The 15,376-nt window shown below is 59.7% G+C and overlaps 1 protein-coding gene across 12 annotated transcripts in view; it reads right to left on the minus strand.

Annotated features, from left to right (window-relative positions):
- Positions 1–15,376, minus strand: part of CAMTA1 (calmodulin binding transcription activator 1) — an 891,439-nt gene that overhangs the window by 71,405 nt on the left and 804,658 nt on the right. For all 12 annotated transcript variants that reach the window (XM_082390202.1, XM_082390203.1, XM_082390198.1 and 9 more), the window contains 2 exons: positions 12,306–12,432; positions 6,877–7,011 (listed from right to left, as the gene is read on the minus strand). In XM_082390202.1, the coding sequence (XP_082246328.1) occupies positions 6,877–7,011; positions 12,306–12,432 (262 nt within the window). The remainder of the gene's footprint in view (positions 1–6,876; positions 7,012–12,305; positions 12,433–15,376) is intronic.

A 15,376-nucleotide genomic window follows, 5' to 3' on the forward strand; every position in this document is an offset into this window, starting at 1 on the left:
CAATTGTGAGTAACATTTGGGACACGTTGACTTGCCCAAGAAAACCGGAGCAGCGATGTCCTGGGGCAGCTAGATGGAAGGTTCTGGATCTGAGAAGAGGCACAAAGGTGGACGTATCAGTGCACCTTTACCTTTACAGATGGTAAAGAGGGTCCTGGGCGGGGCTAAGCCCTCACGGAGAGTGGGCAGAGGGAGAAGGGAGGGGCCTGGAGACAGCATCCCAGGGCCTGCGGGGTCTTTAATCCACTGGATGCTTTCCAGCACCTCGGACCCCAGGGACCACCTCTTCCCCCTGACCCTAGGCTCTGAGACCCCACCCTCTTCTGTGTCCCTCCGACTCCCCCGACTGCTCCTTCTCAGTCTCCATCACCAGCTCCTCCTTCTGGAATGTTCTGTTAACGTTCACGTAGCCTGCGCTCTCTGGGGCCTCTCTCTTCTCCCTCTGCCTCAGAACGTGACCTTATTTGGAAATAGGGTCTTGGTAATTAGTTAATTACAGATGTAACTAGTTTAAGATGAATTCATTGGATTGGGTGGGGCCCTTATCCAATGACCCGTGTCCTTGTAAGAAGAGAAAACAGAGACACAGAGACACACAGAGAAGGAAGACGCCATGTGACGACAGAGGCAGAGGCTGGAGTTATGTTGCCACCAGACAAGGAGCGCCAAAGGTTGCCAGCAGCCCCCGGAAGCTGGAAGAGGCAAGAAGGATTCTCCCTTAGAGCCTTCAGAGGGAGCATGGCCCTGCCAGCACCAGGGCCTCTAGAACTGCCAGGAAACTCATGCAACAGTCAAGGATAAGTTGGCTGACATTGACGATCGGAGGGTCTCAGCCTCCCAGCTTCGCGCCTCAGGATGAGCCACCTGCCCCCTGGTGGCCAGAAGCTGCCCCCGCGGGAGTGGTCACGTCTGCCGGAGCCCCGGGTCTTCTCCCACTGGTTTTAACTTTGCCACCTGCCCCAATAGCCAGGACGAGGACCCAGGGGCTGTCTCCTCGGCCTCTGCAGATGCTGGGCTTGCCGTTTCTCTGCAGGGCACCATTTGTCACTGACGCAAGGAGGCGGGTGAGGCCCAGCCCCAGGGTGACTCATCCCTGCCACCCAGATCCATTCGCTGTGGCCCCAGCCGCAAGCAGCAGGAGATCACGCCTCCGGGGGACATCTGAGCACCAGGCCCCTTGGTTTCTGCCTAAGGAGGGCTAAGGACACCCACCCCCATCTGTAAGGATGTGGACCCCACAGAGCACAGAGACACTGACTATGCGGAGGGAGCCTGTGCTTTGGAGCGAGGCCCTGGCTGGGTAGCTGCAGCTCAGACCAGAGGCCCTTCCTGCCACTCAGCTTCATGTCCCAAGTAGAAGACTGGCTCACTGCGCATCTGGAGCCTGTGCTCCACAACGGGAGAGGCCGCGACAGTGAGAGGCCCGCGCACCGTGATGAAGAGTGGCCCCCGCTCGCCGCAACTGGAGAAAGCCCTTGCACAGAAACGAAGACCCAACACAGCCAAAAATAAATAAATAAATAAATAAATTTATAAAAAAAAGACTGGCTCAAATCAGTTTCTGCCACTACCGACTTATCTCTTAGGTCCCCGCTATGTAAAGAAATACTCAGACACCCATGAGTTAACCCACTGGAGCATGCCCCAGACCCCACTCTAGGTGAATGCCAGAAGATTCTTCTCAGTGCCCCTTCTTACTTACAGAGAAGACCCCTGCGTCCAAGCTTCTGAAGCTTCTTCAAAGTGCTCCCAGAGGCAGGAGGACGTGGGCCCTCGGGGCACTGACTTTGCCTGTGGTTCAAGGCACTCTCCAAAGTCAAGACCATTCACTGATGCTCTATGTCTGATCTAAAAAACTCTCCTGAATTTTGTATTCTACCCCATGAAACAAACTGTATTTGTTTCAGTAAAACAGTGGCATTTAAACTTCATTACAACTTAACATTTACTCCTCTCCCCACATTATCTGGTAAAAGTGATACACACTTTCTGTCTGGCTCTGTTGATGTTCTCCCATGTGGACAGTTCATCACGGGTCCAGAGGAGGGAGACCGGCAGGCGGGCTGGGGGATCTGCAGGATGGAGGGAGCCAGGCCAGGAGGAGCCAGCAAGGTACACTCAACTGAAAGCCCTGGAGTGTCCTCACTGGAGGGAGGAAGCATCCAGAAGCTTCCCAGGGGCCATTCTCACAGCTGGAGTGGCCCCTCCTGCTGCCCCTGGGCTGCACCCTTGGTCTCTGGCTCAGTGTGTGGTCTCCCACTCCTGGTGGTTGGAGGCTGCTGTTAGAAACCAGCCAGCAGGGGAGAGGCTGGCAGGAGCATGGCCACATGCCAGGGACAGGCAGCTGGGAGGCGGGGGGGAGGGGGACAGAGCTGGGGACCACCCCAGCTACACTTCTTCCATCTATTAGCACAGAAGGTTTGGTCACAGAAGGCCAAACCAGGAGGCCAAATCTTGCTTTTCCTTCTCTCCACTTCCTTACAGGGGGCAAGGCTCCCACCTTCCCACACCTCTAACCCGGAGCGAGGCTGCCCCAGAGGCTGGCTTGCCAGATACCCTCCTCTGGCCCCGGTGAGCTGGAGGGCAGGCTGCCAGGGCTGTCCGCCCTGCCTCAAGGCTTCATATGCTGAAGCAGGCACCTGGACGATGAGATGTGAGTTCCTGCTCCCTCCCTCTGCCTGAGATTACAAGGTCCCTCCCCCACCCGAGGGTGGCAGGAGACCTGCCCAGGTGGCTGGCTGGCTGAGCCCAAGAAAGCTGCATCCGTGCATCTCACCAATCCTCTCACTCAGGCAGGAGGCTCAGCTGCCCGAGAGGCAGTTGAAAATAGAGTCTAAGAATAAGCGGCTTAGTCCGGTTTGGAGAGGGGCTCAGCTGGGTAGGGGTGGGCCCGGGCCTTGGGGAGCATCAGCTGGTTGCAAGGGAAAGAACCAGGCGCCCAGAAGTTTCACTCACCTTTCTTCCAGGGACAGGGATCTCTTAAAGGTGTCCCAGTGCCCTTGGCCAGATGTGCGCCCCACCCCGTCGCTCCAGAGCCGCAGGGTCAGGTGGCCTGGCTTTATTCTTTTTGCAAACACAGGCCCAGGCGAGGCCATCTAAGCACACAGCACAGCCTCCCCACGCTCAGCACAGCCCTGGCTGTTTGTGTCCACAGGACCCATGGCAGGCAGAAGGGACATTTCCCAGAGGCCCTCAGAAAACGGTCCCTGGGTAAACTGGCTGCTTGACTGCCTCTTGCCTGGAAGAGGTCCCATTGCGCCCCAGATGCACAGCTGACCCACCCCGGACCACTCTGGGGTCCTGATGCAAGAGGCCTGGGGAAATGTGTTCTGAATCTGGACCTCTGGGGGAAGAAATGGTGAAGCTGGTAGTTCCCAGAGCCCCTTGGCTAAAGGAAGCAGCTGTTCCACAGCCTGGGGCCCTTGCTGCCCCCTCCCCCTGGGATACTCCTTCCCATTCCTCTAAGCCTGACTGACGCCTGCTCAGGCTGGAGGTCTCAGTGGAAGAGTCACTTCCTCCTGGAAGCCTTCTTGAACACTGGGCTGGATGAAGCTCTCTTGATGTGTCCTCATGCATTCAATCCTTCATAAGACAAACAGGTGGCCCGCAAGCTGCCAGCCTGTAGGGCCTGTGTCCTCTAGAGGTCACAGTGCAGGGGCTGGGGAGGGTGGGCAAGTGCCCTAAGTTTGGGAGAAGCGCTGCAGCTCCCGAGACCCAGAGGACTGTGCTCCCCCCAAAATCGGCCTGGAGCGGGTAGATGCCGACGGCAGCGCCCCCTCCTCCCTGTTCTCCCTCCTCCCCCGTTTCCATGCTTGTCTCCGCCTGGATGGCTGTGTCCAACTGAGATTTTGGGGACACGGGGCCCCTGCGCCCGTGACCCTCCGCGGGGACGATCGCCTCCCGCTCGGCCAGGCTGCTCAGACAAAGGCTGCGCCCAGGACAAAGGCTGCGCCCCCGCGGCTGCTGCTGCGCGCGCGGATTCCATTCCGCGTGCCCCACCCAGCCTTTAGTCTGGCAAACAAATCCATTTTTTTAAACAAATGAAAGCTGAAGTCTCTTCCCAAACATTTCTCCCCCTCTGGGATGGAGGGAGGGGCAAAGAGCGCCCCCAGGATGGCAAGCAGGGCGACGAACGGGGGTGGAGTGGGGCGGACCAGGAGCGCGCGCAGCGGGAGGCGGCCGCCGGCGCGAGAGCGCGCAGCCCTGGCTGCACGTCCCCGTTCTCTCCCCTGGGCTGGGGAGGGCCGAGCCGTGCCGCAGTCCGTGGGGCGGGCGCTGGCGCAACCTGCCCAGCGCTCCGCGCAGGGTCCCTGCATTGCAGCTGAGCCGGGCGTGCAAGCGTGCGTGTGTGCGCGTGTGCATGCGCGTGTGTATGTCTGTGTGTGCGCCTGTGTGTGCACGCGCGCCGCCCGGCCGCCGCACCCCAGTTCGCTCGGCGCTGCTGTCCCCTCGCCCCCTCCCGTTCCACCGCCGCCCCTCCCCCTGGCCGCAGCGCGCGCACCTCCACCTCCCCGCGGCTCTAACTGAGAATTTGCCCGGTAACCTTGGGGGCGGGAGGGGCAGAGGGAAGGAGCTGCGGAACTGGAGGAGAGGGGAGAGGAGAGGAAGGCTTCTGACAGTCTGGTCGCTGCAGCATCTTCTTCGACACACTTCTTCACTGCCAGGCCACAGGGTTGGCCAGAGCCCGGGGGACCTCCACCCTCTGGGCTGTCCCAGCTGTCCCCTTTGCACTGGGAGGATTGTGACCCTGGCGCTGCGGCTGCGGTTCTGCTCCCCTCCCCCCACCGTTATTATGTATCAGGCTGGTGAAATGCTGGGAAAATGATCCTTGGGTAGATAAGTCACTTGTACTCATTTTTGGGGGCGGGGAGGGGGGGGGATGGAAAAGAACAAGGAGAGGTTAGTTTTACTCTTCCACCCTGGCAGGGTGGGTGTCTCAAGGTTCCTCTGCCCTGGCCCCCCTTCCCCTCCCACTATTGAAAGGATGCCTGGCCAAGCGCAAAGGGAAAGAGATTCATGGGGTCCTTCGGGGCCCCCATCTGCTCTCTGTAGGGGGGTGGCCCTGCCTCGTCCCTTCCCCAACTCCTGTCATCTCTCCTGTGTATTCTGCCAGGGGCTGGGGGGATGCTTATTTCAACTGGAGGCCTATGGAGCTCAGAGCTCCAAGTTCCGGCAGAGGGGGCTGCTGGGGAACAGGTGTCCTGCGTGGCCGAGGACTGAGGGGTGTGTTTGTCATGAAGCAGTTAAGGTGGCTTCCCTTCCCCATGATCTCTATCACAGCATCCTCTCCTGCTGGCAGCCTCCTGGTACCGCCTGCCCTCTGGGCTTCCCGGGGGACGGCTGACGTTTCCTGTGCCCTGAGGCAAGGCACTGCCTGGCTAGACTTGGCTTTCTGAAGGGCTCCATCTTCCAGGCAGGTCCGACACTGACTGGTCCCTGCATCCCACAGTGCACCCTGGTGAAGTGACCTGGTCACTGAGGAAGAGCCAGGGCTCTGCAGAGTTCCCTGTTCCCTTTCCCATTTGTTCTGCAAAACTGAAACCGGATTTCCTGAACGGGAGCCCCTGGTCACCCTGCCCTTCTCTGTTACATCCTTCAGGTCATCGCCACAGCGCCGGCTGGCTTCAGCCTCGGCCAGGGTGGCTGCCAAGGCCAGCCTGGCGCTCCCAGGCAGCCACTGCCAGGGTGCAGATGCCCGCTGACCCAAAGCCACCTCTGGGAACAGCTCGGAGGGTTCAGTGGCCAGGGCAGCTGCCAGACACCCTGTCACTGCTGGGGCCGGGGCTGGGATGAGGCAGAGATTTACTACACACTGGGTGGCCCAGGAAAGCTGCCTAAGGCATGTGCCCAAGCCCAGAGAGCCTCCAGCGACCAGTAGCAAGGGGAGGTCTGAGAAGGGAGAAGGCAAAGGGCTGCTGTGGATGGGGGAGGGGAGCTTAAGGAACTGACCCCCACAGAGGGCCCGGGTCAGCTTAGCTGAGACCCAACACCTTGGGCCGGCAAGGTCTCTAGCAAGGTAACCCACAGACGGGCACCTCTGCGGCTGCCCTGATACTAAGGGCGGGTGTAAGCCATCCCTCCACCCTGTCTCGGTGCCCAGAGCAGACCATCAGCTCAGCCGCCCAGGCCAGCTCCGGGGCTTCCCCTGGGCATGCCCGGGCCTGGAAGGGCAGCCTCTGCAACTTTTCTCTGCAGAGCCTCTGGCGCCCCAGGGGGTGCAGCCACTGCTCGGCACCCCGTTGCAGCAGGCCAGCGGCTCTCAGAGAAGCATCCTTGGCCATCACGTCCTGCCTCCCGCCTTGGAGCCTCTGGGGGCTCCCTGGCCCTCCGCCCTCAGCTGGGTGGGGGAGGGCTTCCATGAGAAGGTATGGCTCACGGTCCCTAAAAGGCAGAAGCACTCAAAACACAGCCTTGAAGTCCAGGCCTTGGAATCAGAAAGAAGCCCAAACTGGGCTGCCTTCCCCCAGCCTCGCCCGTTGCTGTTGCCTCTGAGAGGCTCAGGGCTTGGTGATGGCCTCCAGGAGCTCCCTCTGCTTCTAGAAACTGCCCTGGGGCTGGGGGTGGGGCAGCAGAGGATGCCTGGACCCTGCTGCCCCAGGTCTGTCCGGAGAGGGGCCTGTCAGCAGCTCAGGGGCTGGTCTGGCCACTCAGACGCCCCGGCAAGCCCTGGGTCCAAGCTCACCTACTCACTCTGTCCCAGGGAAAGACCGAGATTGAGGATGCGGACCAGCCGGTCCTCCCGAGGTGAGACTTGCACCCTGAGCAGCAGAAGTTAGGAAACGTGGATGCTTCCTCCTTTTTCACACCTTGCACACAGGGTTCCCAAGTGTCCCTCTCCCTTGGGGCCTGGCAAGGTGACCCGAGCGCTGTTCTTACCGTCCAGTGACAGCCAGTCGTGCTGGGAGGATGGGAGTGTGGGCAGGGCCCGAGCTTTGTACTCAAACACCACTGAGTTGGAGATGATCTGGTTGTTGAAGGCAACTTGTAGGGTCACAAGACCAGTGTCATGGGCTGAAAGCAAAAGAAAGAGCTGTCAGGGAGGGAGGGGGGCGGGGCATGGGCACCCTCCAGCCTCATGTACCCACCCAAGGGCCAGGAGGACCCTCTCCCCACTGCCCTTCATGGATTAGCCCTGCCTGGGCCTGCTCATTCCTCGAGGTCAAAATGCAGGGGGGGAGGGCGTTTAGGTGCAGCATTTGCTTTGGACTCCTTTGTGCTTATTTCTCTGTTTCACCTTTTCCGGCAAGCTTGTCCTGACTCACTTAGCATAGCCTTCTGTGTATTTTCAGAAGTTCTTCTGCATCCCTGATGAAGGCAAGAGCTTCGTCTGTGCCTGTTACTCTGAGCCCAGTGGTGCCGGGCTGGAGGCTGGCGTAAACCTTGCGTCTACCCCCGACGCCTGGATGTCAAGCTTCGGGAAGACCGGCCCTTATGGGCCTCGTGAGCTGCTCTGACCCTGACACGGGGCTCAATGAAAGCTATTGGTTGAGTAACGCAGGGGACATTCTCACTGTTCCCAAGAGGAGAGCCTACCCGTGGCAGAGAGACCTGCTTCATTTCTGGGGGTGAAGCTGCTTCTGGGGGTGAGGCCGGTGGGTGTATGCAGGCTGCTCTGCCCCGCCGGGCCTCAGCCTCCGGTAGACAGCAGGGTTCTGTGCTCTCTGCCCTGCTTTTCTGGAACCAGCGCCCAGGGCCTCCCCAGGACAGATTTCCAGGGAGGACGCACCCAGGGATCATGTTACTGTTTGGGCTCTTGGTTTTCCAAAGCTTAGACTGGAGGAAGCTGTCCAAGTCAGCTGCTCCCCAGGGCAGAGTAAAGCTCTGGCTTCCCTCTGAGGTCTTCTGATGCAGCCCTCGCTGCCCACGGGAAAACCAAATCATTGACGTGTGGCCTCTCTCCATCCCAGGTGTATGTGTTACGCAACGGTCCCCAGAGCAGGTCTTCGGAAAGTCATTGCCCCAAGATGACCAGTGTGTTTTTTCCCCTGTGCTTTCCACCCTGGTGTGGTCCCTCGGCTCCAGATCACAAGCTGGCTCCATGGTGGGTGGGATACCACTGGAGCTCCTGCCGCGCCTCTCTGGGCAGGGGGCCCCAGCCAAGTCCAGACCTCCCTAGGCTCTGATGGCGTCCCCAGGCAGATCTCCAAGCTCGTGGCCACTCGCCTTCCCTGGAGATTTGCCTGGTTTACCAAACAGGAGGGTAGGGCGTCAGCGAACGCCCCATCAGAGCCCACTCAGCTTCGCTCCTCTGGCAGTCCATCAGCAAGTCCTGGGTCCATTTACTTCTCTCCATCCTGATGGCCACCACGGTACCCAAGCTGCCATCATGTCTTGCCTAGATGCCTGGACTCCTGCATTAGCCTCCTGCCCAGGGCACCTTCAGCACACCTGAGACCTACCTGTTCTGCTGGGATGGTGTTAGGGTGGGGGGCACGCTCCAAAGCCTCCACAGGAAATCAGTGGGAGTGTGTTGCCCAAGGGAGCCCTCCTCCTTAAATCGGGAAAGATTACCCCTCTGCCGCTTCCTACGGTTTCCCTGCTTCCTTCTTCCCTCCTACAATCCATTCTCCCACACACCCAGATTCATGTTTGAAAGACATAATTTAGATCAAGCCACTCCCCACTTAAAACTAATGGCTTCCATTGCAAGTACAACCTAATCAGACTCCTTCTTATGACTTAGAAGGATGGACATGATTTGTTCTCTGCCATCTTCTCCAACCTAGCCATCTCCAACTCACCCCACCTTTATATTTCTTCAACTTACCAAACCTGTTCCTGCCTCAGGGCCTTTGCACTTCCTTTGCCCTCTGCTGGATGTTTTCCTCCCATTCTTCCCATGACCAGCTCCATCTCATCATTCAGGTTCCAGCCTAATGTCCCAGCCTGTGAGAGGATCTGTCCAAAGGAGCGTCCCTTTTCCCAAGTTACCTTATCACATTACCATATTCTAGTGTTTTCTCCTGTTATCTTGGTTATTTCTTTGTTTCCTTGTTTGTTTTTTCATCTCCTACAGTAGAATGTAAGCTCTGTGAGAGCTGGGAGCCAGTCTGTCCTGATCACCTCTGTACGCCCAGGGCCAAGGTCAGTGCCTGGCCTGTTATGGCCCCTCAATACCTGTTTGTTGAGTGAATTGCTTCAGAATGCAGTGCACTTGCTCATCTCATTTTGAATTTCATCTTTTGCCTTTGGTGGCTCCCAGGAATCCAGCGTGGGGCTGTCCAGAAGCCCCCAAACAAAGTCTTTTTGTTGGGGGGGCTTCCTCCATCTTCTCCCAAGACCAGGTTGCCTTTCCTGAATCCCAAGTCCTCCTTCACCACTGCTTTACCACAGCTCAGTGGCTTGGCTTGGTTTTCTCCCTCCTGACCTTGGAACACTACTGGAATCTTGCAAGAGGCAGTTTCCATGCCTGTGTGTCTTCTGCGGCCAGTGAAGGAGGGGGAGCCGCCCAGAACCATGTTCTTGCTCAGGGTCGAGTCTCCCCAGCTTGCCCCAGGCAAGGGCATGTGCACCAGGCCGGTGGGCAGGGGCCATTTGCACCCCCTGTGCCCCCTCTTCTCATGTCATTCTAGCTCCTCAGGTGACCTGGCTTGTGCTCCCAGGCCTCTGAGCCCTTCTTTTAGGTGAGGTCAGTTTGGTTCTGGCTTCAAGTGTCCTTTCTTTAAGATCAGCTCCAGGTTCCCCAAGGCTTTGGGAGACCCAGGGAAGAGGCCCCTGAGCAGCCAGCATTGTCCCCCAGGGTGTGGCTTGTTTGCATGACCAACTCCTTCCTGCACTGAGAGCTCCTTGCGGTCAAGGTTAGAGTTAGGGGCTGGGTCCATTCCAGGCACCTACCACTGCCTGGCAAACTACTTGACGAATGAAGAAATGAACGAATGCATGCAGCACCCACTGCTGTCTTACTGAGTGACATGTTTTAGTTTGGGCCTCAGAACAAGGATGTCCAAAAGGGACCCCCTCTTTGTGGTTAGGGGTGGAACAGGGCGGGCCCCCCCCCAGCCCACAGGCTGCCTGAGCCTCTCTGGGTCCAAGATGCAAGATGTTCGGGAAGCCTAAACCACGAGGAGGCATAGTGACCTGGGCAGACTCTCCTGCCAGCTCTGGGGACCCAGAGATGCTCTGGGACCAGGAGAACTGCCTGCTGATACCTAAACAGCCCTGGACCCCTCTCCCAGCTCCCCTCCCTCCAACCAGGACAGAAAGAGCAAGGCCTCACTCGTGAGCAGCTTCATGAATTGAGCCTGTAAGCCAGGAGCTTCCTGGACCCGCCCTCATCTCAGCCCCTCGCCCATCTGGCCGGTGGTTTTTACAGATGTAGAAATGGGGACTTAGGGAAGTCAACCTCCGGGCTCAAGTCACCCGATGGTAACTGGCTGATCTGGGATGTGCATGACGGGACTGCTCCGGCACCCAGGATTAGCCGGGTCCTGGCCTGGGACACCATCCAGACGGCATGCAAAGGCCAATCTTTTTTTTTTTTTTTGGAGGGGTCAGATAACTCAGGACAGGCAAGGTCTGGGTCTTCAGCCAGGCAAGAACCAGGTACAGGAAGCGGCATCTATTTATAGGCTGGGCCAGTCCCTTTCCAGCAGCAGGTGACAAGTGGAGAGTTAATAACACGCTGCCCCTCCCCCTACCTCACCAGTGGAGGTTGGGGGGCCTGCAGTTTAGCCACACGCAGCCCCGAGCTGTGATAGGCTGACCCAGCCTGGCTGGCGTCAGGATGGCTGCGCTCCAGCCCCAGGAGGGCTGCTGGGAGCCTGGGAGCAGGGGGAGATGAGTGGGAGCTGGCCAGGCCCCTGGCGGGGGCAGGGCCAGCAGAGGAGGCCACCACGGGCACCAGCCCTGGCTGCCTGGGATGTTTGCGGTGCAGAGGCCGTTGCGTTCAAGCAGAAGCCGAGCGCGTGAGCCCAGCCCTGGAGCAGCGGCATTTTGCTCCGGTGGGCTGCGTGGGGAGATGGAGAGAGAGAGAGAGAGAGAGAGAAAGAATGTTCCATGTCAGCTCGGGAGCTCCAGGCTAGGGGGATGGTACGGAGTGAGGCCGACAGCTCAGGCTGCCTTAGGTTCAAGCTGGACCACCCCAGGTGAACCAGGCCCCTGGCACGGGCCAGCTCTTCTCCTGCCCTGGGGACCCCGGCCCCACTTCCCTTCCCCACTCCTAGTCCTCCACAGGGACCGTTCTCTCTCTCTCTCTGTCTCTCTCCTTTTTGTAGGCTGCAGATAACACGGAGTGGGACCCTCCGCCCTCCCCACCCGCCTCCTCGTCTGCCTTTCCGTCCATCATCTGGGCCAGCTGGACGGGTCGTCCCTGGAGCTAATGATGCGTGTGAGGGGCCAGTCAAGGGGTCCCCCCAGCACCAACCCAGGGGACAGAGAACACGAGCAGGTTCCTTCATGAACACCCACCCCCTTTTCGGGATGTGCCAGGCACTTTTCGAGCCCTGGGGGACACGTGGTGACCAAGAAAGGCACAGACCCTGTCCTCACGGAGCCAACAGGCCAGTGGGGAGGAGGTGATGGTCAGAGGTCAAGGGCAAGTTGACCAGACAGGGACACCAAGCTGCGTGGACAATGATGGGCCCTGCCCGAGTGACAGGGAGAAGGTCAGAGCCGCGGGGACGGCACCCGGGGCCTCCGGGCCCTGAGAGCGAGAGGAGACGGCGTGCCAGGGCCTTCTGCTGGCCATGGGGTGGCTGGCGCCACCAGCCTCTCAAAGGGGTCTGTGTGGGTTATTCTCAGTTTGACGCCCCCTCCCCTGCGGTCTGCCGGGTCTCCTCCATCCCTCTCTGACCCGCTCTGCGCCGCAGGGGACTGGCCCCGTGGACCGCACGGCCTGGGCCCTCTTGTTCTCGTGACTTCTGTGTGGCTTCAGCTGTGCGCGGCATGGGCGGCGGGGAGAGAGGGCGGCCTTGTGGCCCCGACCCCAGACGCAGCTCCTTTTGGGGCCCTTCTGCCCGCCTGGCTCTCACCGGCTCCTGTGACCCTTCGGGTGGAGGGTGAGGAGAGCTCCCTGCCGTGACCAGTCCTGGGTGTGTCACCCGGGCGCATTGGCTGTCTAAGCAGTCCTCCATCAGGCTCTCTTCAAAACCCAGCCGAGCTCACCTGTGCCCCCATCTATCATGCTAAGGGGGCCGTGAGTCCAGAACAGATGCCATTATGCTAGCTGATCCGGGACCCACTCCTTCACCGTGGAGGAACCCGAGGCCCAGAGTAATGACACCACTTGCTCCAGGTCACCCCCTCCAGGCCGACTCGGAGTCCAGCGCTCTGGGGCCCCGCGGCCTCTGCGGGAGGCGGCCTCTCACCTGGGCAGTAGCAGCGGAGCACCCCGGGCTGAATCAAGGACGCAGGCACTGAGATCTGGTCGAACAGGCAGCTGTAATTATTGCTGGCTTCTTGCCACGGGCCTGTGATGAGAACCTTCACTCCTCCCTGGAGGGAACAGAGACCAGCGGGGGGTGGGGGTCAGCCCCAGAGGGAGGGATGAGGGACACAGGCCCCCGTGGCTGCACCCCCAGCCCATGTGCTCGTGGAAAATGCAGACTGCCGATACCCATAAGCCCTACTTTTGAGAACCACTGTTTCAGGAGTGTGGCGGGAAGAAGGGCCCCAGCCCTCCTCCCCCGGGTGCCTCAGGGGCCCCCAGATGCTCCTTGCCTTCCTCAGCTGGCACCCAGCACGGGGGCCAACAGTTCGGATCCCTGACCCCCTCCTGGAAGTGGAACTTTCAGCTCCAGGCAGAAGGGAGCACAGAGGTTTTCAAGCCTTTTCCCCCAGGATGCACCTGAGAACTGGCCGGGGGGACCCCTGAGAGGAAGCGGAGGGGAGGGAAGGGGCTTTCTCTGTCATTTGCTTGTGGACAGATTGTGTGAACTGAGCTACGGAAATGGGCTTGAGCATCTTAGTGGCCTCCAGGGACTGGACGTCCTGGCGGGGAGATGAGGGGAGACCCGGGGTGCCCAGGGTGTGGTGGGGATAGCCAGGGGAGGGGGCAGCGAAGGGGGGGGGGCTGGATGAAGAAGGTGATGAGAAAGAAAGCAGAACAGAAAATTGGAAGGAAGGCTCAGAGCTGGAGGGGCTCAGAGGTTGCCATGGTGGCCAGACGGCCCCCTCACTGTGTACAGACACGGTACACGCAGGCACTGATGTGCTTGCATCCTGGCTGGGCAGCAGCTGCTCCCACAGGGCGAGAGCGGGGGAGTGGGGGGAAGGGGGATGCAGGAGTGGGGCTCAGATGGCCTTGCTCAGCTCAAGGGGAGAGGGCCCTGCCCCCCAAGCATCCCAGAGGCGCCCAGGCGCAGGACAGCACAGGAAGGGTACAGGCGCTCCCTGACCTCTGGCTGGAACCAGCCCGGGCAGCCACAGAGCAAGGAGGGTGGCCTTATGTCTCGGTGCCCTGGGCAGTCCTGTTCTATTGTCCGAGCTTAGTGATTAATAGCAGCCTGTCCTGCCTGATGTGGGCAAGGAGGTGTAGGTGCCACCCCGGCCTCCAGCCTCCTCTCCTGGCAGGGGGCCAAGCTCTGCCCAGGACAGGGTGGAGAGCACCACCTAGTGTCCAGGCAGGAGAAGGTCGAGCGGCGCGCCTCCTGGAGACTGGGGCGGGGGTGGAGGGGGTGAGGAGTGCGGCCTGAGGCCCTCCTTCCCCTGCTTCTCCAGGCCAGAGAGGCCAGACCCTAGCTCTCCTGCTGCTCCTAACGCCAGCGAGACGTTCTCTCCTGCTCAGTCACACGTTCTTGGGTGACCTGTCCTTGGCACTGGCCCATCCGTGCTCTGGAGGGACCCCGGCCTCGACACAGGACTGGCTATTGAGGCTGCGCACAATGTTCCTGGAAGCAGACCTGGCCCAGGGCTGGCCTTGGGCATCAGCAGTAGGAGGGGCTGTTTCCAGGGATGAGGTGGAAGTGGGTCCCTCATAGCCCAGCACAGGAGGGAGATTCGCCTATGGAAGGGACTCTCCCAGACTGGAAGGCCTTCCACCTGTGCTCTTGGATGGTCCTTCCTTCTTCTGCCTGGAATGGCTGGAGAAGTCATCTTACTGCTAGACAATCAAAGTTTGGAGGGTAGTAGACAGAGCTTAGGACCAGGAGCCAAAGGAAGGAGGCCTGCCTCTGCCCCTCGTAGCTGTGTGTCCTTAGGCAAGTGGCCCAACCTCTCTGGGTGGCATTTGAACTTTAAGGACCCTCTGGCCTTGACATTCTTTGGTTCTGATATACGGCTCCACAGAGAGATTTGGAGTTCTGTCGGAGTGGCGGGGCTGGAGCCAGCATCCTTGGGCCCACAGGCTGGGAGTGGGTTCCTGGCTGGGAGGTGTACCATATAGCACAGGTAGAACCTGACTTTGGGATGCCTGGGGGCACCAGAGGCCAGCTCAGGGCACAATCCGCCCTGGATCCTGGGCAATGGAAGAGCAGTGTCTTCAAAAGGCCACAGACAGTTACTCTGTGAGAAAAAAAGAAAGAAAGAAAGAAAAAAACCCCCAATAACCCCAATCAATAGCTGCTAGCATGAAGCCAGGGCTGCTGTGAAGAACAAAGGACTGCAGAAATTACTGGAGAACATCAGGACCTTCGCCATGGAAACTGCTGCGGGAGGGGCTCAGCATCCATCAGTTCAGGAGATGGTTTCCATGGCAACATCGGCCTGGCTGTGCTGAATCGCTGTGATGCGGGCACCTGACGGCTCTAATTGCAGCCTCCTGTGCCTGGTGCGGCAGGAGCGTCCATGGAGGGAGATGACGCAGAAGCGTTTGGGGGGAGGAGAGGCAGCAACACATGCTATCTGAGGTCTCTGTGCCCTGGGAGCCCTGAGTAAAGGACCTGGATTTCTGATGCCCCTAGGGCGGATCCTGGGGGCCCAGGGGCACCTCCAGCATGTGTGTGTGTGTGTGTGTGTGTGTGTGTGTGTGTGTGTGTGTGTGTGTGTGTGTGTGTGTGTGTGTGTGTGTGTGTGTGTGTGTGCGTGCAGGTGAAGAGGCAGACAGAGCAGAGGGGAAGCGGGAGCAGCCTGTGGTGAGGGAGGGATGCTCAAGAAGAGACAGCAAGATGGCCCTGGCCTTAGCATCCTTGCAAAGTGAGTGCCTGGGCACCCTCGAATTTTAGAGCTGGGTGAGGGTGCTGAGCGACTGGCTAGATCCGGGCTCCTGACACAGGTGGCAGGCAGCCTTCTTCCCAGCAGAGAAGGGGGGAGGGCGAAGGGTACCATGCCCGCCGGTGGGGGAGGTGCTGTGAGGAGAGAGGAAGGACAGGGGAGAAGATGCTATCCCCTGCAGGAGAACCCAGGAGGGGCGGCCCCTGCTGCTGGACCTGGCGGGGGGAGGACGGCGGGGTGGGGAGTGGCCGGCAGAGCCGCTGGGGCCTCTACAGAGCCCTCTCCGAGC

This window comes from Balaenoptera borealis (genome assembly GCF_965194805.1).
Source record: "Balaenoptera borealis genome assembly, chromosome: 1".
NCBI classification, from domain to species: domain Eukaryota; kingdom Metazoa; phylum Chordata; class Mammalia; order Artiodactyla; family Balaenopteridae; genus Balaenoptera; species Balaenoptera borealis.